Below are 25541 nucleotides of genomic sequence, written 5' to 3' on the forward strand. Positions count from 1 at the left end.
TATTTAACATTGTAGTCTCCTGGGACAATATACGGTCCCTAGTGATCACCATCACATCGAATGGTCCGAGACAGAATGTCCGATGCAGTATGCTGCCGGCGTTATACATTACTAGAGACCGACGCTAACCCCTGCGGTAGCTGAGTGGTCTGACCTTCGGCCTGTCAGGCCTGTCACGCAGGCGATCCGGGTTCTAGTCCCGGTCAAGTCTGGGATTTTTCAGTGCTGAGTCTTAGTGCCCCCCTCGCGTAAATTGCATTCCATTCCATAAAATAATCATAAAATATCGTGTTTTTGCTAAGAGTGTCGACATGTCTCGAAAATAACGATACTAACGATCAGTGGCGTAGCGTCAATGTAAGCTAAAAAGCTCAGCTTCCCCAGTTAATAATAATTTCATAATAAACCTGCAGTTTATGAACAAAATTATTTATTAGTTTTAATAGAGTTTATATTTATGCGTTAAATATTGTGATGCGGCAGCTCAGGATGATTTGTGATGCAGCAGTAAACAAGAAGCCTGCACACACCAGCTTCCAAGCAGACTGGTTTCTTTCACTCATTCTTCTGTGTAACCCACCCCGCAGATTTTCCATCCCTTTCTAACTAAACTACCCTGGTCGCAAGGCTCTCAAGAAGCTAGCTTTTACATTGAAAGTTTCCGAGTTATCCCTTTCGTGAGTTGTGTTCAGTTGAAGTGTTAGTATGCATTGCGGCAGATATAATAAATAATGAGTGAAATAACAGTTCCTAACACCAATTTACTTGAATCATTAGGACAATTCTATTATCAAGACTGACTTACGAACAAAAGTGCGATTTAAAAAACAAATGACCGTGTCTATTTGTTAGAGATATGTGTAAACCATGAAATCATATTTTACTACGTACCATTTGAGGTCATGCCTTATTGGTGTTACTTACGAGGTTCCAACCAATCTTCGGACTGCCGACTTGACATTGACTACTATTTATTTTAAGACTATATTTTTGTAATACGTTTTCTCATATGTACATGAAAGACAACATGAGTTAGCTTCCCCTGCTCAAACTTTCATGCTACGCCACTGCTAACGATAATGATTATCAGCTTTATATGAAAAAACATCAGAGTGATTGCAAGTCATCAAGTACCGACATACACCTGGCGAACATTACACAATATTTGACGCACATTTCCATTAAATGGATTTTTAATAGCTGTTTTAGAAGTACCGGTGCATGAAATGTGATTTAGATGGAAAAGTGTGTAATTTCCTTCAATTATCCCACATTAAATGCTAAATTCTATCGCTTTAAAAAGCTTTATTGAAGTGAATATATCACAATGAAAGCATAAAACGCTTGCAAATTAATGTAATAAGTTCCTATTTAGTACCGGCATACATCGACATGTGATATGAACTTTTTCCTTCTTCAACATTGTATAATATATGGATGACCAGAATCTGAACGTCAATATGCAACATGAAGCAAGTTTTGATTTTCACAATTCTGGCTATAGTTAAGTCTACTGATGTTTCAGAGGTAAGTTCAATATCATAAAATTTATTCTAAAGGACTTTGTGGCGGTAGGAAATAAATTATACAGGCATTTCATTTCAAAACTTCCCAGTCTAAATAACTAATTATTTAAATTGAATTCAATTTAAGCAAAAAACATGTCAATTTAGATACTGAAGGGGAAGTCTGAACCCAGGCATACTTGCATTTTAGATTTCACCCCCACCCTCCAGCCGCCCCACTTTGAAATTACAAATGACACTTCTATACAGGGTGTTCCGAAACTATTCGTTCAAATTAATACAGAAGGTAGAGAACATGAAAACAAATATATTTCGATAAGGAATATATGGTCTCTGAAGTCAACTTGTAATGTTATGGAACATTATGTTAGTGGTGCTGACGTAAGCTGTTGTGACGGTGGTGCTGACTGGGAATGTGTACTGATATTCAAAACTGCTGTGTGTACAGTTGGTTGGCTCTGAGGTCTGCTTGGAAACATACCGATTCATTCGAAAGCAGTACCGCCTAGTGACAACAACGGTGACTTCCTTGTAAACATACCGATTCAGTCGCAATCATTAACGGCTTGTGACAACAGCAGTGCACATGGAGCGGTTTACTCATGCTGAAATGGCTGACATGCATTTCAGCATTGCTGTGAGGAATCATCTGAGAGCCACCTTTGGGAATCGATGGATCGGCCGAGGTGGCCCCGTGGCCTGGCCACCCAGGTCACCTGACTTCACGTGTCTGGATTTCTTCCTCTGGGGGCATATGAAGCAGCTGGTGTATGAAACCGTTGTGGAAACAGAAGAAGACCTCGTCGCTAGAATTACTGTCGCTGCTGATGCCATTGCGGACATGCCAGGTATCTTCGAGCGGACACGACAATTAATGGTCCGACGATGTACTGGGTGCATACAGGCTAATGGTCGCGCATTCGAGCAGTTCCTGTGAATGCCACTGATGTAATTAGCATGCTAAACTACCTTCTGTGTAAATCGTCCCTAGGGTCAGAAATTGCCTTCAGGGACCATATGTACCATTACAAAATATATTTGTTTTGATGTTCTCTACCGCCTGTATTATTTTGAACGAATAGTTGCGGAACACCCTGTATGTTTATACTTAAATACGAAAGAGCATTCAAATGTTTATACGTTTATACACCTCATTCATTTGTTTTCGCATCTTTTGTTTTCTATCGTCGCCTGGCAACCTGGGTTGTTGTTATTGTTGATTAGAGCTGAAGAGAATAAAGCTACAAAAACTTATTGAGCATTTCATGTAATAGTTCAACTTCACATTGGGATATAGGCCTAATCACTTTTGCATTCAATAATTTTCCATTTTGTACGATTTTAACCTAACCACTGAAACACAAAGAAATGCAACTCGCAAATATAACAGTGCCCAAAGGCAAACAAATGCAACGCGAAAATACAGAACACGTTCATTTCGATGTATAACGGAGTAGGCCTAAGTGCAGTTGTTTTTAGATGTTGACTATTATCTCTGCTTTCTTTTACTCATTTTGTAGAAACAGTGTACCATCATAGACTTTACGCTGCTTAAATGAGGGTCAGCTAACCATGTTTAAGTAATCGGTGGTTATAAATGGTGCACAGAAATTACATTTTAACCACGGGCTACTGTTTAACCGTCATTTCGTAATCTATGATTACTGCGTTTTTAACCGAGGTTGATGCACTTCGTCATTAGATAAATTTAGTTATAGGAGATCGGTAATTTCTTGTGTCGAAGAGTGTACAGTTGTACACCCTTTAACACGGAAATTGGTCGCTCTTTAGAGACTAAGTTCCACCTCGGAATAACTCGGGAATCATCGTGTGCGCTGTGTTCACACGCGTGCGTTTTACATAAAGAGATTCGAAGTCCGGTCTTTGTAACGAGAAGAAAGAAATCTACTGCTAAGCCATAAAGGCTTCATAGGGAAAATGTCGTTTTGTGACATACAGATACGTCGCTCTTAATGATTTGATTTCATCTTCGGACTTCGATGCTTAATATTTCCTCGTGTGAACGTCGCGTTAACACGACATAGACAAATTCACGCTACAAGAGTGCGACCATTTTCCGTGTCAAAGGGTGCATATTGCATCAGTGTAAATTAAATAACCCTCATATTCATTCCTCTATGTTCGGTGGGATGCAAGATATTATACATCATGTGATATACACATTTTAAATTACAGATTTAAAAATGTTGTGCTATTAGGAAATAGACTACTAGAAAACAAATACGTAAAATTTATAGAATTACTCATCGTCATCCCACATGTGTAATAGTGTGAAATCGGGAATAATATCAGTCCTTGAAATTGTGAGCTGATCCTTCAAATTCTCGTCTGTGAGTCTGGATCTCGATTTTGGTTTAGTCAGCTTCATCTGCGAAAAAAATTCAATGGAAGAGCTGGAGATAGTGAACAAGAACATGTTTTACGCGAAATTCTATTTCTGTGGGACAAGAGGCAAGACATTTTCAGCATCTAGGGTAGAGTAGCATAAATCGCACCGCTTCCTAAATGGCACCACTGCTATTTTAAAGCCAATTACTGAAGTAGTGTAGCATCTAGTGGTATTGTCACAATCTACCATATGAACTTCCACCATGTCACTTAATTTCTGCCACTTCTTTGTATTAGTATTAGTATTTATTTATTTAACCTGGTAGAGATAAGGCCGTCAGGCCTTCTCTGCCCCTCTACCAGGGGATTACAACTATAACATGAACAATAAGATTACAATTAATATTAAATTTACAATTACAATTACAATAAAAATTAAAGTACGACAAGAATACCTGATTAATGAAAGCTAGACATTTTATCATAGAAGTTAAGAACAAAGAATATTTTTGTATTTACTAAATTACAAATTAAACCTACAATAACAAAATTCTACAGTGATGAAATTACCGGATATTGAAATATTTTGTGATAGATTAAGAGAACTATTTACAAGAAACCAAGTCTGAACGAGTCTCAATTACTGACCAAGTGCCTAGTAAGTTTGCGTTTGAATTGAATTTTATTTCGACAGTCCCTGATGCTAGCAGGTAACGAATTCCAGCAGCGTGGTGATAATGTATCTAATATAATCGCTCAGGTAGATGCACATTTAGCTAACATTTTGTAACTAAATAACGGATTTGTATGCAAAGGAATCCATAATCTTAAGATGTTATTGGTTTAAAGAAATATTAAAGAACATTTAACTTTATACGATTTTCGAACATGTGGTGATTATAGGCTAGAATGAAGGAAATAATAACTTATGACGTAGTTTCTTAATTCGCACCACTTTGTAGGTGCCTAATTGGCACCGGTGCGATATGAACAACTGTAGCAATTCTAGTCGTATAAAAGAAGTCCCCAAAAATTTTAGGTGAACGAGAAATGTATCAGGTGGGTGCGTATGTATCAGTGGTGAAAAGAGCGTTAGTACGACCTATTCCAAAAATTTAGAAGTTAGATTATCTCGGGAAAATGGTGTGCTCCTGTTTCAGCTTCCTCGTCATAATACTCATAGGCCAAGCCTTTAGATGTTTCTATGTTCAAACCATTTCAGACAGCTATATCAGCAGTTCTTAGGTGGCTTCGAGATAATCGTGGAGAAAAGGTGACGCAGTTTACAGTTTGAACTGCCTGGCGAAGCACATGGCAAATGTGTAACAATAAAAAACGCATTCAAGAAGTTTAAATGTTACGTAATTTATGCTCTATTTTTTTTTCAATTTCTGTGAAGATGCGTTACTTTCTCATTAATTTCAATAAACTTGTAATTTGCATTTATTACATTATTCATATTAAATACTGTTCAATATGTTGAATATTAAAAGCTTTCCTTCATCCTGTTCCCTGCAGATAAAGAGGTCCGATTTAAGAAACCGCAGGTGCTATTTAGGAAACTACAGGGACATCATTTTATTTTTACCTCAATTTTTATTGTACCTGAGTTTTTTAATGTACTTAACTCCCACCCCTTCTACTATTGAAGTTCAACCGTCCTCCACACAGATCCAAGACCGCATATACAGTCATAGTAGCCTTACGGTCATAGTAAACAATACGTTCCAAAAATATATTCGCGTTTTCCAGTGACGAAAGAGCTTTCAATATTGCATCATTGTCGCACAGGTACTGTCGTCCATTTGCCTACGTCATATCCCGGTTTCCCCCACCTGCTTTTATTCGCCAGCTAGTGGCTGGGCTGTCTTAGCTCTATTCTGAGAACATTAATTTCTGTTAGGAATTGGACGTCTACGTAATATTATACAACTGTTTAAAATAATTTAAATAAAAGGGCCTCGTTAAGTAACTAACTTTCACGTGATTTCCTCCCTTTCTACAACCCCACGACATAACCATTTGGACGGACAGTAGATAGTATGTCTGAGTAATTTTATCTTTTCGGATCGGACAGAAGTGAAGATTGAATTTACAGTATATAAGGTACTCTTTTATAGAGTAGGTACAGAATTATTTCAACATGAGTTACTAGTACGAAGGACAAAACTAGTAATTGGGATTAGGTACGATACTCTATAATGCGATAATATGCACATTAGAACTGAAGTCTGTATCGAAATGAACGGCCACCATTTTCATAAATGTGTTTAAATATCCATATTATGATTACAGTATTTTAAAATTTAACTTCATTCTCTATATTGTACGCTAATGTGCTGTAGACAATATAATATACACTGCATAATGAATACGTCCACATGGACAGCACAGTTGGTGAGTAAAAACACTCATTATTAATACTGTACTGTATTTTGATTAAACAAAAACCTAATGAAAATGATCAAACTCAAAAGCGCGATATTTCCTAGTTTACGTAAATGGATGAACTACTTTTCTTCCCTCCTATACCTAGTAAAGTGATTTGTTTGTATATTACGCCAGTATCATCGAACTCCAGTCGTGGAAGGGGAAAACAAACGGCATTTATCCAACAGTATAGCCAGGTTAATATTAAAAATGTTAGTAAAAATAAAATGACGTCCCTGTAGTTGTCTAAATGGCACCACTGATAAGTGTTTCGAAAATGTTATTCCAATTAAAAAATATTAAATCAAATTCAAGGATTCTTTTTTACATGAAAAGTAAATGTTCTGGGAAAGTACCTCTGTAAAGGAATGCAGAAAATAAAAACTGTATTGTTTAATAAAAATTATAAATGCTAAAGTGGTGCGACATAGGCAACCTTACCCTATTATAAGGTAAGCTTGTTGTTGTAGTTTAATAGCGCTGTAACGACACTAATTCTGGCGGCAGGAACCGCAGTCCTTGCCGAGGACCCGAGCGTCCCTGTATCGGTAAACCAAACCGATAACAACTCTGTAGTAGCTACTAGTGTCCTGCAATGTTCGAACATGAGAGCGGCAACCAAGACTTTACAAACTTAGTCTTATTTCATATGAAAATCTAATCGCAAGATATGTACTAGAATCTTTAAGCGGTTAAAACACGAAGGGGTGGGTGTGAAGGACAGCGAATATTTTATAACAAAGTAGAATAAACACGACAGATCTTCTTCTGCAGAGCGAACATCGGTGAATACCGAACATCGCCATACTCGACAAATTGAACTGATACCTGTAAAGGCTGGTTCACAATAAACCGGAAAGGAGAATCGGAACGAAAACGAAAACGGTAAAATTGTTAAAATGTGCACATTTAAATGTGAGCATTCACAATTAACGAAAAGCTTGCCGGAGCCCGGGATCGGGAACGGAGAGTTGGCGAAGTTTCAACTTTGGCGTTCACGTTTCCGATCACAGCCCACTAGATTCATTCTATTGCAATCTAAAAGCTATTTTGTCGTCGTATATTTTGTAGCAAGAAGACCGTGACATAACCTATGCATTATTTTGTTCTGTGCTGTGCATCATGGAGCAAGTTTTATTTGATGAGATTCTAATATTGAGTGTTGAGGAAAATCCTTACGTTTACGATAAACGGCGCGCCTCGTATAAAGATGAGAAAATGGAGGAGAATACGTGGCTTTCAATAGCTGTATCTTTGAACACCGATCGGAAGCGAATCATATTTTATTACTGTATTGGTTGTATTACACACTACATATTCATGCTTCAATTCAATAACTACTGTTGTGTTCATTTTTTGTTCTATTACAAATGTTTCTTCTCCAATTATTTTACGTTATGGTAGATTTAAAATAGGTTCTGATAATAAAGATGCAGGGGTATATTTATAGTACCGTACCTAATGAAATGTTTCAGTTGAAATTTCGAAGTTTGTTAACCTGTGTTTATATTGGCTGCCTTGTACTCATGAGAGAACGCCATTGGGTCCATTATACACAAATAACATCAGAATGCGTAATATCGACTTTACATATCGTCATTGATATGCATATCGATATGCATAGTCGTCTACGTTCTCGGTTTACTGTGAATCAAAAGTTTTCATATTCACGTCCTCTGCTTCTCGTTTTCATTCTGGTTCTCGTTCCCGGTTTATTGTGAACCAGCCTTAATGCACGACACTGGTAGCTACGAGACCAGAAATAGCAAAGCTGATAAAAAGAGTATTAACAGTAAAAACGTCAACAATAATAATATAATCATAATATTTGTTTTATTGCAACAGGAGCCAGGTCCTATTGTCCAGAAAATGAAAAAGATTTTCGAACGCTGTGCTGCAGAAAATGGAATAATATCAGGAGGTAAAATATATATTCCTCTTCAATATACAATTTGAGAAATATTAACTTCTTATTAAATTACGAACATACAATTTGCTTTCTTACTTTCTTACATTAGAAGAATCGTTAAAAATTAAATATTCTTGAAGTAGTTTTCTCGTGATCCTTCAAAGCAAAATTTAAATAAATATTAATGTAATTAACATGATACATACTTTCTGATTCTGCTTCATAAAAAGTATGTCCATTCATCATGATTGCAAATGGAATCACTATTCATGGCACCTTGAAATATCACTTATGGGGTTAAGTACAGCTTACAGCAGTAAAAGTTTTGAAATATTCAACTTTTTTTTTTTGTATCTTGTGCAATAATGAAAATTAGTATGTGTAAAACACTGTCCTACTGCTATATGAAAAAAATATTGTTACGATTTAAAAAAAAACTATTTACATTTTTTTTCAAAATTCAATTCACTGTGTAGTTATGAAGCTTTTCCCACATAGCTCAAAAACTACTCAACATTCCGTAATGAATTCTTTTGTGTTTATTTATGCATGTCATATCTACAATATAATGCAAAATCACTTCTCTATCTTTGATAGTTGTCTGATAAAAAATAAATTCATTTAAAAATGATCAAATACCAGTATTTTCTTTTAGCAGAAAATAAAAGAAATATTATTTATTAAGGAATGTACTCGTAGTTGAAAGAGCATGATATTTTAAACATGAGTTTCATCAATAAAATAAAAGAGAAATAACATGAAAAAGTTAACAAGTTTATGAGTTATGAGGGAAACGCTTCATCACTGCACAGTGAACTGCCAACATTTTGAATTTAAAAAAAAATATATATATATATTTTTTTTTTTTTTTTTTTTTTTGAAATCGTAAAAATATTTTTTCATATAGCAGGAGGACAGTGTTTTACACATGCCAGTTTTCATTATTGTACAAAATACAGTAATGGAGGAAAAAAAATGTTGAATATTTCCGAAAATTTTACTGCTATAAACTGTACCTAACCCTTAAAATACATACAAAAATTAACACATTTACTATGAACTAAAATTAGATTGTGAATTTTCTTTTCTTGGATTGTTGACAATAAGATATTTTTATAATAAAAAGTGAGATATTTAATTGCTTAATTTATAAATTGCAACTGTTCAAAGTATATGTTAAATAAATCCTATGACACGCCAAATTGCCCCACAGTGGCGAGAGGTTAGGGCTCCCACCTTTACAGATAATCGGCATTTAATGGCAGTAGGGATGTTATTCTCACATGTCCGTCGCCTTTATCCCCAAGGAAATGCCTCTGGTGCTCATTTTTGTTAGAGGCTGAGTATACCCGAGGGCGATAGTGCGGCTGAAAGGATTATATCAATGGAAAAATCCATGACTCCATCAATAATCGAACCAGCGACCTTCCGGCTTGCAGTGTTACACATTAACCGAGACGCTACTGCGAGTCCCTATAACTATTTAAGTATATGCAATTATTTTTTTTTTTAATTCCAACGGTATAGGTCTTCATAATTAGGTAATTGTATTCGCTTCTAATATCACTTTACTTTTTAAGGAATCACTATTCAAAACTCAAAGAAATATGAAACGGGAGAGGGAGATTGTGTTATTTTGAAGAACAAAATTTTCACTTTGTCTGTCTGTCTGTCTGTCCGTCTGTTTGTTCATTTATCTATTTATTTATTTATTTATTTATTTATTCATTTATTTATTCATTCACTCACTCATTTAATTAGTTAATTAATTAATTATTTATTTATTCATTCATTTTTTATTCATTCACTTATTTATTTATTTATTTATTTATGTATTTACTTACTTATTTACTTACTTATTTACTTATTTACTTACTTATTTACTTATTTACTTACTTATTTACTTATTTATTTACTTACTTATTTATTTACTTACTTATTTACTTACTTTTTTATTTACTTACTTTTTTATTTACTTACTTTTTTATTTACTTACTTATTTACTTACTTATTTACTTATTTATTTACTTACTTATTTATTTACTTATTTATTTACTTACTTATTTATTTACTTACTTATTTACTTATTTATTTACTTATTTATTTACTTACTTATTTACTTATTTATTTACTTACTTATTTATTTACTTACTTACGTGCTTACTTACTTATTTATTTACTTACTTGCTTACTTACTTGCTTATTTATTTACTTACTTGCTTACTTACTTGCTTATTTATTTACTTACTTGCTTACTTACTTGCTTATTTATTTACTTACTTGCTTATTTATTTATTTATTTATTTATTTATTTATTTATTTATTTATTTATTTATTTATTTATTTATTTATTTATTTATTTATTTATTTATTTATTTATTTATTTATTTATTTATTTATTTATTTATTTATTTATTTTGCTAATAATTGTAATATAAAATATAATATATACAGAAAGAGTAGAACTCGTGCTCAGAGACGGATTCCTGAATTGAAATTAAGAAATTAAATTAAGAGCCAACCTGAAGATGTAAATAGGGAAAAAACGACATCTATGTACGTACCGTTCCATATTTCATGGAGAAATACGGTCTACAACAAATTGAAGTAATAGGCCTTATGGTTGGAGCGCGCGGAACTGTTCCCGGTTTCTTCTTCCAGACCTGGCAACGTTTCGGCCTACAGAGGAAGGCAATTGATGACATCGTTCTTGCAGCTCTGAGAGGATCAATATTTATACTCCGCAACCATCTCTACGGTCAACAATTATCTTCAACTAATTAATTAGTAGCTACTTATTTATTCAGTCATTTCTTGTCGTTGTTGTAAGACTCCCTTCAACTTAAACATATGCATATTATTTATACTTCCAACTGCCTATTGCACAATATGCTCTGTCTTTGTGGCAGCCTGTTAATACAGGGAGCTGTTATCGTTTAGATAAATAAATAAAAAATACAAATTGTCTTATATCTACTATACAATTAGAATATATAAATTTAAATTTACAATTTTTCAATTTTTATAAATCCATACTTAACTTTTTAAATTTAATAGTAGAACTATTAGAATTGACAAGATTAGGATATTTAAATATAAATTTGTTATATATTCTTGGGCCTAAATTACTACTATTATTAAATACTGTAGCAGTGTTGCATTTTGGTTCAAACAATCTTAAAGAATGCATACCTTTTGTTTCATAACTATGAGAATACAATTCAAAATTATTTCGATTTTTATGTTTGAATTTTATGAATTGAAGGTACATTTCTAGAGTCATTATTTAGGTTTAGCGGAAATACGTCCATTTTGCTCTATTTCCTCAATTAGAATACACACTGTATTTTAAGTACTGTACCAACATTTCTGTTTAAAGAATATTAAGATTCGTGATATTGTTTTATAAGCAATACGAAATTAATTTCGCAGGTACTACAATTTTTTGCACATACTGACTGCATAATTTCAGTTCTACTTTATATTATGTGAAAAGAATAAAAATTGTACTCGTAAATTAAAATTGTTAGGGCCGATTTCGAACGATCGCTATTATCTGTTTTTCATTAAAATAAAGACTAATTTATTTTTTACTAAAATTATTATAAACGTGTTTACAATATTCAAGCACCTTCCTATTAGTATGTTCAAGTTTTCCTTCCCCACTCTTCTCTATTTTCCTAGCCTCTTTCTTCTAAACATTTTTGTTTTTTCTTTACTACTTTATTTCCTTCATCCCTTTGACCCATGGTCTTCCCCTTTTCTCCTTTCCAGTAGGTATCCATTTCGATATCTTCTTCGGTAATTTGTTCTTCATCCTAGAAAAGTTGCCATGTCAATTAATTATTTACTATGGACATATTTAATTATAGAATTTTGACAGTCCACCTTTTTCCTAACTTCCTCATTTCTTATTCTGTTTAATTTTGAACATCGCGCAGACTTTCTGAGGAAGTCATCTCTAAAGATTCTAGTTCATATTTAACTTTCGAATTTAATATCCACAATTCTGCTCCATAAATTGCCACATTCCTAACTAATTTAACTTATGACGATATGTTCTATACATCACATTACAAAGAACACATCACAGCCATAACAAAATTACAAAACACTTCCACATACGCAGAACACATTACAAATACCAACCACACCTACAGCGACATAAACACAGACATGGAAATTCTACATATTCAACCGAAAAGCCAGAAACTAAACACACTAGAACAATACCAAATGTACAGACACACAAAAACACATCCACATAAAATTCTCAACACACAACTCAATTTCAGAGCACGCACATTTTTTGACTCCACATTACATTACACAAACACACCCCCATAGGAAATGCAAACAAAATGCGCGAAGACGAACACCAACTAGTTCTGACGATAGCCCATAACAGGCTGAAACTAGTCAACAAGGTACTGTACCTAGTATTTAACGCGTGAAAGTAATATAATACAAATTCCAAAGGAATATTAATTCAATATTAAGTATTAAATTTTGTGCGAGATCTTGCGTATTTGCTTGTTTTCCGCACAGAACCAATACGCGGTAAGTGTGAAATACCACATTCAGTATTCCCAACGTAACACACATAACAACTTCCCTCTTCTTACCGCTTAAGCGCGACATTCATTTTACTGCTTTAGGCTTTTAACATATTATTTTTAGAGACGTTTAACATAGTAATAATTATAAATTGGAAACTTACCACTGCAATTTCACCTAAATATTTGCAAAAATTAAGTAAAGTCTACTACTCCACGAAACTTATTGCATTCCTGATACAAGTAACATTAAGGAAGCCGTGAAAAAATCAACAAGATTCCAGATGCCGATGTTATTACTTGCAATATGTTATATACAGTAAATAATATTGTTAAAATATTAAAATGAAAAATAAATCATTACATAACCTTACCGTTTGTTTTAAGTTCGCATTTATAGACTGGGAAAAAAAAAGAGTGCTGGAGTATAGTAAACACAGAAAACATTTTATAGCAACAATGTTGAAGAAAGATATTTTGGTTTTCCGAAGTTGCCGTCATTAAACAGAAACCAACATGGAGATTTCATTGCAACTAATTAGAAATTCGTCTTTCAGGTATGTAATAAACGATCTTCGCACAAAATAATGTACGATACACGAGCGGTATGTTTGTTTTCATGTTCTCGGAAATTAAAAGAGCTCAACTACGTTTCGCTTTTTCAATCTTTTCCTCGAATATGAAAATGTCAACATACCGCTCTTGTAACTTATATTACTAATACGGTAGCAATCCGTGTGGTTTCAAAGAATTCAGTTGGATAAAATACAGTCTGCTCACTATCTAAACTGCATCGAGAAATTCATAATACGGTCCTGCACTGCATAAAGATACTTATTGCATGAATGATCTAGTTTTAGCTTTCATTATGTGCGTCACCAATGTTATTTAATTTCGTATTATAATTTCCATGGCCTCGTGAAAGTCGATGTTGAATACAACAGACAATAATAAAGAACAATTTGACTACAGAAGATTGCATTTTAATATTATACAGGAATGTTTGATCGTACTTATTTTTACTTTTTTATTTTTTAATTAATTTAACGTCTATTTACACAATTTTAATGTGGCGTATGTTTTTCTCCTGGTAATGAAGATTAAATGTGCAAACTTTGACACATATCGTTCAAAGCGTATAGATTTATATAGAAAACATACAAACATACATATATACATACCCACATTCAATTTTATATATTTTACATTTACGTTTAATTTTAATTGTGAATAGGCCTTTATATTTACGCCAGCGCAAAATCAACGCAGGAGTACCAACAGTGTCTCTTATCGAAATTTCTACAGTTCAATCTAACAGAGCAAAATTTAAATCTACATCATAGATAGTGTTTGTTTTATACAACATTTAAAGTGTCTATTGTTGTAATAACTCTGTATAAAATGATAAAATAATTTAAATCTGTGCATAATTAATACAACAGCAAATATAAATGCATGAGTGACAATAATTATTTTATTATGCATTTTCACAGATGAACTCATGTTTCTCAAAATGGATACTCCACCACTCACCACACAAGCAAAAGTAAGTTTTCTAAAATAGGGTACTTTGCAACTTACATTAGGAATATAATTATCTCTTTGTATGATAATTCACTTAAATTATAATTCCAGAGAAATGTGTTCGTAAACACCTACATTACAACTTAATACATTCTGTATCCTTTTGTCTTCTCATATCTTGTAACATATCTCAGGAATATATCATCGTCACATGAAATGCTAGGTAAAAATTCGTTACAAATCCTAAAATCCCGGATAATAGAACTACGGTGTGAGCGGATTATCTGTGAAACGTGAACACGGCTAAACTTCAGTGGAAGCTTATCTTGGTCTTAGCCAACATTTCGCGTAGAGGGGAACCCTACTTAACAAGATATACGATGCGATGTGTGGGTACTAAACGCACGTGTTTGTTGGTGATAACATACTGTCTGCTACAAAGTATGGGCGTACGCAAGGGGGGGTACCGGGTTTGAACCCTCCCCCCTTGAACTTAAAAAAACACACATATTTCAATATATTTGTTTGTTTCCAAGGATTTTCCTTTATGTAAAGTGTCTTACCTATCATATACAAACAACTGTTGACAAAAAAATATATATATATATAATTATTGTGTAAATGTAATAATGACACAAGTATTTTTTATTATACAAAATTTGTTAAAATTTGTTAAAAATTGGATGACTGTGAAACAATTACGTTTCATAGATTTTATAACCATATTCATGAATATGTTATATTAAACATAGTATAATGTTAATAAATATAACATAACACAATAATAATACTGTAATAATAATAATAATAATAATAATAATAATAATAATAATACACAAAATTTAAATTAGAGATAATGTAAATTGTAAACCATTTTAATAATGACGCCTCCCTTGACAAAATTCTGAGTACACCACTGTACCAAAGGAAAGGTGAATAAATAATAAATAGGCCTAATTATACTAATGCTCAACGAGTGTTCATTTCTGATTCATATTGTTTATTATTGTTTATTGTTAGTAAAATAACATATACAAAAATACAGCCTTAATTCTTCCCTGAAAGAGTAAAAACTCGTGTTCAGGGAGTTATCTAAACACATACTTAACACAAACAAAGATAATTATTTGACACAAAGTGGGTCAAGGAAAAAAAATTATAGGAATGAATTAACTTTAGTTAAAGCCGAAGATAAAACCAGATTCCGAAATTTTGCCATTTGTTTTTCACCGCCAACAATAAAAAGTCCAATCAACACTTTATCTAAATTAACCCATTTATTTTAATGTCTACCGTCTGAAATTTTTAAACTTAAATATTTATAAAATATGTTATTAACTTGACATGGTATATGTTTTCATTTCTTTTCAGTGCTTCATGGGATGTTATCTTGAAGGAATGGGTTTGGTACGTAAACATTGCATATGATCATTTCATTACAATAAAAATTATGAGTAACAAAAAATAAGTGAAGTAAAAAAATCGCATTACAAATTACACATATTATTGTTAGTATGAAGTAGGTTATTTTACGACGCTTTATCAACAGCTTAGGTTATTTAGCGTCTGAATGAGATGAAGGTGATAATGCCGGTGAAATGAGTCCGAGGTCCAACACCGAAAGTTACCCAGGATTTGCTCATATTGGGTTGAAGGAAAACCCCGGAAAAAATCTCAACCAGGTAACTTGCCCCGACCGGGAATCGAACCCGGGCCACCTGGTTTCGCGGCTAGACGTTCGAACCGTTACTCCACAGGTGTGGACGTTAGTATGAATGATTTCCGTTGTATGCTATATGCATCAGAGAAATTGTACTCGTACTTAATCATTATACTTATGAAAAATTTCATAGCATTTTTCAGAAGACGAATCCAAATTATTCTGCTGAAAATTCAGGCAGTTGACTGGCGTTGTCATATTTATCTCCCTAATCTAAACAAGGAAATTTCTAGTGCTCCCGTAATAGAAAGTCTAAAATGAGTACGGCCTCTTGCCGTCATTACGATTCTCTCTTTACATTCAGCACATATTGGACACATTGCTTTGGCTGAGATATGAGACCTAAATAGTTCCAAAATTTGTGTCTCATCCCGAAAAATCGAAAATTCAGATAAGTGCACTACTGCATTCAATACACAATATACTATCACAAAATGATGTCAAAAAAGTTCTTTCTCACTCAATTCAACTATGGTTGATGTTTCAAAATGTGTCTTATCCTCCAAAAGTATGTTCCATAACTTGCCTACTCCATACTCCAAAGAAGTGTTATCAAAATGAGCCATAACATTTTTGATATTGAGCCACAAGTTTTTCGCAAAAGGAACATCATTAAAACACCAAAATTAAATTATGTTAACAACCATCTAACAAAACATTTCGGCGATGGATGGAAAAATCAGGTCGGATTATCTTTCTACATGAACATTCTGAATGCAAATTGTGCTGATGAAGCCTAGAATGTTGAATCAGATGTTGACTGTTGCAGTGAACCAGCCTCTGAATCAGTTCATTGTAGTTAAGAACATTTGAAAACGTTTTCATTATGAGAGTGTTTTGAATTGTTTAGTAAACTGTCAGTTTTTCTACTAATCACTGACCTTTTTATTTTTCATTAAAGACATCAGCTCAAAGAATTTGAGTGACCACAAGCGTCCTGAATAAATAAACATGTACAATATAATGTGATTTGAAACATTAAAGAAAAAAGAAAGTTAGTTGTTGAAGGCAAACATAAGTGGATTAATCGAAATGGAGATGATGATGTAATATTTGAAGAGAATCCTTGATAATATTTATAAGAATAGACATTACATAATTAAAAAGGATGTGAAGTTCCTTAAGAAAATTCCATGTGAGTTTTGTAATAGAACCTCTACTGCCAAACAGCAAACCAATGACAGACCATTGTTTAAGAGGGACGTTGTACTTTTGAGAAAGATAAGGCAGACAAGGTTCATGTATAGACTTCTTCTCAATATCAACTTTGGTAGCCTGATTTAGGTTCCTTTCGAAAAGTTATGTTTTATTTAACGACGCTCGCAACTGCAGAGGTTATATCAGCGTCGCCGGATGTGCCGGAATTTTGTCCCGCAGGAGTTCTTTTACATGCCAGTAAATCTACTGACATGAGCCTGTCGCATTTAAGCACACTTAAATGCCATCGACCTGGCCCGGGATCGAACCCGCAACCTTGGGCATAGAAGGCCAGCTCTATACCAACTTGCCAACCAGGTCGACGTTCCTTTCGAAACGGATAGTATGGTCAAGAACAAGATGCCGTTTTAAGCGTCCGTTAATAGCAATACTGTCTGCCCGTCTGAAAGAACCATCTGATGATACACAATGTACTTCCTCATGAATCTCCCAATTTAAAGTTTTTAACGATGTCGCCAAAGCATGTCGTACACGATGATGTCTAGCATTGATCAGCAGCTCGCCTTTAGGGCATTGTCCAAGCACGTGTCCAAGTGTTTCAAGCTCACTACAGTCTGGATGACGGCAGCGGGTTGTGCTTAGAGTTCTGCCCGGTATTGCGCGAACCGCCGAAATATTGCTTGACATTTTTAAAGCATTGGTCCATTCTGAGAAAGATAGGCCCTTTTGATTGCTTAACCATTCTTTCTGCTTACTTCATTTACAATATATAACTTTTGATTTGAAGTCTTGTAATACAAAATTTAATTTACATTGAAGATTTTTGTGTTTTTTCCAAATCATGCCTTATCGAACTATGTTATTTCCAAAACTTGCCTTCTCCTAGGTATAGTTCCAAAACTTGCTTTCTCTAGTTTTAACATCTAAATAAAAAATCTTACCGAACGACCTAATGAGCTTCTATTCCTGACCTATATACTATAAAACATTTATTTTAAAGGGTGAAAAAATTCTTATTTTAACATAACAAATGTGCAAAAAGTGATTTGTGAAAAAAAACATAAAAAGTGGATAAAACACGTTTTGGAACTATAGGACTCATATGACATTTGAGTATTTTCATGTTGATGTAAATATTTTGAAGAAGAGATACAATTTTTCTTAAAATAATTTTTTCAATCTGTCTGAGATATTTTGAAAGAAATTTCCATTGCAATTGATTGTCCAAATTAAGGATACACCGAGATGAAATGTTATCATTTTTCGTCAAAAAATCACTTTTTTTAGCACTAAAAAATTTTTATGGTCTAAGGAAGCTCTGGATCAATTTTCATTGAGTTATGCCCCTCCAATTGTATGTTACGGCTGCCATTTTTAAAAGGCTACGCGCTCTGAGTAGGTATTTAAAATTTAAAACCAATTTTTCTCGGTTTTTAATTTTTGCACATTTTGCTTTACTAAAAATGCTATTTCTCCTACAAATTTTGTGCTACATGCATTATTTTTGTGAGAGTTTTTGAATATGTGTGTAACAAATCTTACTATCAGTATTTTCTTTAAGTGACAGTTATTAAAAATGAATTTGTTTTTGCAACAGTTGCTAATTTTTTTACTGTTTTTAAGATTGACGATACAATTTTTTTAATTATTTTTAGATGAAACTAATAAAAAATGTGGATAGTAAGTTTTATTTGGAAGAGTTTAAAAGTTACAAAAATGGAATTTCAGGTGAAAATTTTAAAATTTGTAGGAGAAATAGTGCTTTTATTTTACAAAAATGTTAATAACTCACATATTTTTAAACCAAATTTTCAAATTTTATCAAATTTGATATGCACACTATTTATATGCAGCATAATAACTATGCAAAATTTGACATTTTTAGTTTGATTAGTTTAAAAATTGAAATTTCCCCTCGGAGTACCCTTAAGGGAGTCAATTCAGTGATAACTGAATTAATTATTCGTATTTTGGAGCATAAAATAGTTAGATATTTGAATTTTTAATAAACTTATAAGAACCTGAAAAATATCTCTTGGAAATATTAGTTTAATACTGATACAATATTTATTTCTAAAATGATTCATTGTATTTGTAAAAAAAAAAATGAAATTATGCATATATACGTACATATATTCAGTGAAATAATAGGTTTTTACAATATGGATAGTTATGTTCAAAAATTAAAATTTTCACGAGTATTCCACGAGTAACGTTTGAGTTCTAAATAAAAATGTTTTATGTTTTAGTTTCAGAAAAGAGTCTTTTTTATTCCAGATAAAAGATGGCAAATTCACTGAAGAAAACTGCTTGTCATGGGCAGGCAATGCGAAACTAGCCATAGAAACTGGGCAGGAGTTGTGGGACAAATGCCGTTCACGTGGTAAGTTTATGTGGCACTTTTAAAAAACATGAACTTACAAGTAAAAACATACTTTATTTTTTGTATCAGAAAAACTAATTAAAAGACTTTAAAAAGTTATCAAGTATTACTTTTATAGTGGGGGATGGAAATGATCGCTGTGAAACTGGCTCTAATCTCTGGATGTGCATAAGATCCTTGACGAAGAAGAAGAAAAATTGATTTGTGTCAAGTAAGTTTTTTGTTCGAGATATTAGGTATTAGATAAGTTACTTATGTAAGATTATTTTAGTGTTCTCTATTACAATCAGTACTCAGTTCCCTTCATTACGTGAAATATTTCTAAAAATCAATATCTTTCTTACGTGAACATGTAACATTTGTAAAATAAATACAGGGTGGAAATGAAATAATCCTGCAGATTGAAAGAGACGATAGGCTACACTTAAATGAATAGAAAGCCTAATATGACCTTTTGTGATTAAATTCACGGTTAATTAGAAAAATGATTTGGAAGTTTCAGCAGTCCGGCAACATCGCCGCTAACACAATCCTCTTTCTTCTCTTAATACAGATGTAAGAGTTCAACGAACTCAGGTCTGTCTGCCATAGTAAACTACCACCCATCTCCCTTTCTGGCTACAATGTTGCAAGCTGTTCGCATCGACCAGTGGCTTCAAATTAGTCGTTTTTAAATTAAATTTACACGAAAACTGTCCACGCTATTGAAATACGCCAGAGGAGTAAATGATCTAAATGATTCTTTGTTATATTTTGTCTCGATAGGGACAAAAATCACGATCCTACTCGCAACAGTTACTGAATACGAAGGCGTTAACATTTGGGGAAAAAAATCTCATAAAACTATGGACTTTCCACCGATATCATAACAATTTTTTGTTACATATAATATAAGCCAGTGGTTCCTAAACTTTTATCATCGCGGATTCCTTTCCACTCAAAAAAAGATTCACGGATTCTCAAATTAAATTAAACTAATTTAATCGTTAGATTGCCATAGGCTTAGATAATAATAATATATTTATATACAGTATTTGCTGTAGGCCTACAACAGCCTATTGATAATAATTTATTAAATTTATAATGTGAAAAATAGTACTTATGTATTTATTTATTTATTTTTTTATTTATATATTTATTTATTTATTAATCTATTTATTAATATATTAATTAATCTATTTATTTATTTACTCATTCACTCATTTATTTATTTATTTACTTAATTATTTATTTATTTATCTATTAAATAATCTATTTATTAATCTATTAATTAATCTATTTATTTACTTACTCACTTATTTATTTATTTATTTATTTATTTATTTATTTATTTATTTATTTATTTATTTATTTATTTATTTATTTATTTATTTATTTATTTATTTATTTATTTATTTATTTATTGATTTATTTATTTACTTATTTATTTATTTATTTACTTATTTATTTATGTATTTATTTATTTATTTATCTATTTATTAATCTATTAATTAATCAATTTATTTATTCACTCACTCATTTATTTATTTATTTATTTATTTATTTATTTATTTATTTATTTATTTATTTATTTATTTATTTATTTATTTATTTATTTATTTATTTATTTACCTATTTACCTATTTACCTATTTACCTATTTACCTACTTACCTACTTACCTACTTACCTACTTACCTACTTACCTACTTACCTATTTATTTATTTATTTATTTATTTATTTATTTATTTATTTATTTATTTATTTATTTATTTATTTATGGCTCGTGTACGGTGTGGTTTTAGTCAATAATATAACATAAAATTTAGAAGGACAGTTTACTAAATACAGTAAGTAACTTAATTCAAACCAATAAATACAACTGTTTCCTGTATAACTATTGCTTCCTCGTCTCAGAACTCACCTCGTATGACGCCTCTGTAGCATTTTCATTGTCGGTTTTCGCACTTTTCACTAACATATTCTGACACTATTTTATTAATCCTTCAAGTTTACGTGGAAAAAAAAAATGTATGTTCTTGTGCTTACATTCGAGGTGGTTTCTTTCCAAAACATCTATGCAGCTTTGCCGCCAATAAAGAATAGTTACTTAACACGTTATTACATAGCACACATAGGCCGTCCGGAGCAATTTCATTGCCCATACAGGGTGATTCACGAGGAAAGGTAAAAAATTTAGGATACGATATCTTAGGTAATTTTGAGTGAAAAAGTTCATATGAACATAGGTCCGTTTTCGAACGATGGCGGAGCTAGATGCACTTTTTTTGGTAAAACGTCTCGCCCCAATGTGAATCAGACGTTACCATATGCTGCTGACGTGAAACAAGGTCATCGATGAATGACGTAACATTGGAATCTGCATTGTGAGCAATGTAGATAAGAGAAGAGAAACAAACCGGGTGGTGGGGCATTACAAATGTCACAACAAATACGCTATCACTTATCAGTTCACAGCAGTTCAGTCAGCTACCTACAGTATAGTAGTTATACAGGTACAGTTATCGGAAGTGTAAAGTTGTGTTTTTCAAGATGCCTTATAAATTTTTGACTGCAAAATACGCCGATATTGTGTATGTTTATGGTTTATGCGATGGAAGTTCCTTGCGTGCCGTCGCTGAATATGAACAACGCTTTCCGAACAGAAGGGTACCATATCGAAGAGTATTTACTGTCTACGGGGTTGGATGAAAGACTTGGTATAGCAAAGGAACGGGGAAACGAGAGAGCCGCTAATTGACCTATTTTGGATGCGGCATAAAGACAGCCACGTGCAACTCTCCCGAGCGATGAGCGCGATTCACGCCCGAGCGCAACAGTGATTTGAAGCAGAAGGAGGTACCTTTAAAAATGTGCGAAAACATCGACCCCGACGTCTAGAGCATTAGGTATGTATGCATATGTGAATATAAACTTTAAATTTCTCCGTTATCTGTCTCTAAATGCGAGTTAGTACAATGGAATCTCAGAAGTTTTTGTGAAATCAAAGAGCCATATCTCCGTAACCGTTCAAAAACGGACCTATATTCATATGAACTTTTTTCACTCAGAATGACTTCAGAATTCACATCCTAAATTTTTTACCTTTCCTCGTGAATCACCCTGTATACGTAAATCCAAGAGCCAAATATGGTTCATCATATTTTCGTTTTTTATTTGATTCGCCCGTTTTTAAATTAGCAGCACTGGGATGTTATACATCACAAGGTGATCGACTGGTTTCTCAATTTGTAGAACTGTAATTTTATTGTATTTTATTAGCCACCGATCCATTGAGACGACACTGTATAATATGAAAATTAAAAAACTTCGTAATATTAAATTAATATTATTATATTCGGAATCAAAGACACGTGGTTATTAACACACAGTTCAACACGAATACCTCACATTAAGCTTGTTCGTACTGAATGAATAAAAACTGACTTCTAGTGATGGGTCGTTCGCGAACAAACTGACCCTTTTGAATGACTCTCTCCTTCGAGCTAGTAACGAGCTAGCTCGCTCGTTGAGAGCTGGTCGTTCGCGAGGCACTTCCAACTTCTTCAGCTCGCGACTCTCAACCAGCTCACTGCTCGTCTCACGACTCCCGCTCTCGAATAACCAATGGCATTCAATGCATGATCACGTGACATCTGTAGTTACTTTGAGAAAGACAGAGAAGGTGAGTCCGCGCCATACGCCAGTAGCGGACGGATGTGGAACTAATATTACGCGGCTTTCTATCAGCTGATGTGTGTGTAGAAAAATATACGTATAACATTGTATAACGTTTATGTTGCAGGCTTTGTTTTTTCATCTATTTTGTTTAACATAATACGATTGTCCCTGTTATCCTTTTGATTCCTAATGTCATAGATTACACTATTATTGACAGTTTCGATATGTTACGCAACCAGCTCTTTGAACGATGTCGTTCGCGAGCTGTCTATACTTGTTTTTTTGAAAGATGGGACATGAGAGGAGCGTTGCGATCAGAAAAAAACTGAATATCACATAGCGTGGTAGGCTTGTTGCTATGGTAACAACGGTTGAGTTGCCAAACTTACAGATCCCACATGGCGAGTGCTTAATAGCTCTCTTGGAAACATTTATTGTGCACACAATGTTAGCATTGGTACGTTTCGTCTTTGATTCTCTGTCGATTTTTGTATTGTTTTCTTACCTTCGCGTCAATTGTCAATGAATGTTTTAACGTCAGCCATCTTAACGACAATTGCTAGCTTCCATCAGCTGGCAGCTGGTAGTCCATATTGGCAACATAGCACTGTAGTTCCAAGCTCAGCCGCTTAACTGCCATGTCCCATCTTTCAAAAAAACAAGTATAGCCTCTCGTGAACGAACGAGCTGGCAGCCAGCTCGCGAACGAAGGAGCTATCAACCAGCTCGTGAACGAACTGACTCTTTTGAACGACTCTCTCTTGGGAGCGCGAGGCAACGAGCTAGCTCGCGCCTAAGAGCCGGTTGGACCCATCACTACTGACTTCACCATAGCAGAAGCACAACGCGTGCACAACAATGGACGAAATTCGTTTCTCTTTAAAAATACGTGTCAAAATTTATTGCTGACTAAATTACATTGTCATTCAAATTTATTTTACAATTAAGACATTATGGGTGCTAGTCATAGACATTTCGCAGCACGCGCTCCGAGCGTGCTAAGCTAGCCCCGGCTATCCACTGGTTACTAGTACAGAATTCAAATCATATCCTACCGCTAACACTGGTTTATGAATACGAAAAACGCTGATCATCCACTGAAGTCTCCGAGCACATTTACAAAAACTTATTCTTACACTGTTGGTCTCGAGAGAAAAAAGTGCAAACATTTACACACAAAAAGCAGACAAAAACTAACTAATAACTCGCCACCCTCCCCAAGCAGACAAAAATTTTCAATAAAATTGTCTACCGTAAATGAAAAAGAAAGCCGTGTTTTTTTTAAAACAGCTCGAAGGCCAGATCACGCAAGGGTGAGATCTAGTCATCTACCCTTGTCGATATACTAACTTTGACAAGTACAGTCGCGTACAGTACTGTACAATCGCGTCGAGAAAAACAGTAGTATTATACGTTCATCATCATCATCATCATCATCATCATCATCATCATCATCATCATCAACAATATGATTTAGGCCCATTGACCTGTTTCGTCTTCATAGCAGTATTAAAATTGGTCTTTCCAGCGTTTTCTAGAGCGTCGATTCCGTCGTCAATGTATAAATTAAATAAAACAGGTGATAAAGAAGACCCTTGTCGAACATCTCGTGTTATTTCTTTGCTTTCTTTGCTTATTCCATTCTTTACTTTAATTCTAATTTTAGTGTTACTATATAAGCCTTGTATTACCCTTATTAGATGTTCTGGTACTCCTTTAGATCTCAATACTTCCCATAATTTTTTACGATTAACAATGTCAAAAGCTTTATTATAATCAATAAAGGCAATATAAGTTGGGATATTGTATTCTCTATTATACGTTATTTATTTCAAAATATCTATTACCAATCACGGAACCCCAGAGATCCACGGAGCGCACTTTGGGAACCACTGACATAAGCTATTCGCTCGAAAATCTGCAGAATTCTTTCATTTCCACCCTGTATCACATTGATATTTTATTTCATTTCAGGTGGAGAGAACTTCTTTGAATTATTAATTCACTCCAAATTGAAACAAGTGCAAGTAGCTAAATATAATTTTCTGTCAATCTGTTAATATCCAGTATTACTGAAAAATATATCCCCAAAAATAAAAGAAAAAAACATTATATCTGTGTACTCTATGAGAGTGTGTATGTGATCGTGTTTTTGTATTATGTTAAACAGAAGTGTCATAATTCAGGTCATAATTATTGTTTCTCTGTCGTATGAGATAATTTATTATCCTTATGACTAGACAGTGGATGCGGGATGACTTATCGTTGAATGTAGGTGCACATTTACTATATGTTACATTTTTTTTTTCATTCAGACCATTGGCTCA

General features: G+C 33.4%; 1 protein-coding gene across 1 annotated transcript; it reads left to right on the forward strand.

Moving 5' to 3' along the window:
• The first annotated feature begins 1467 nt into the window (after window positions 1–1467).
• LOC138702806 (general odorant-binding protein 56a-like) lies at window positions 1468–25280 on the forward strand. The gene is made up of 7 exons (XM_069830102.1): window positions 1468–1527; window positions 8151–8226; window positions 14264–14316; window positions 15666–15701; window positions 19450–19555; window positions 19674–19766; window positions 25189–25280. The coding sequence occupies exons 1-6, from the start codon at window positions 1468–1470 to the stop codon at window positions 19754–19756; spliced, it is 414 nt and encodes a 137-aa protein (XP_069686203.1). The 3' UTR covers window positions 19757–19766; window positions 25189–25280.
• Window positions 25281–25541: the final 261 nt, after the last annotated feature.

This window comes from Periplaneta americana, chromosome 7, assembly GCF_040183065.1.
Source record: "Periplaneta americana isolate PAMFEO1 chromosome 7, P.americana_PAMFEO1_priV1, whole genome shotgun sequence".
Lineage (NCBI taxonomy): Eukaryota > Metazoa > Arthropoda > Insecta > Blattodea > Blattidae > Periplaneta > Periplaneta americana.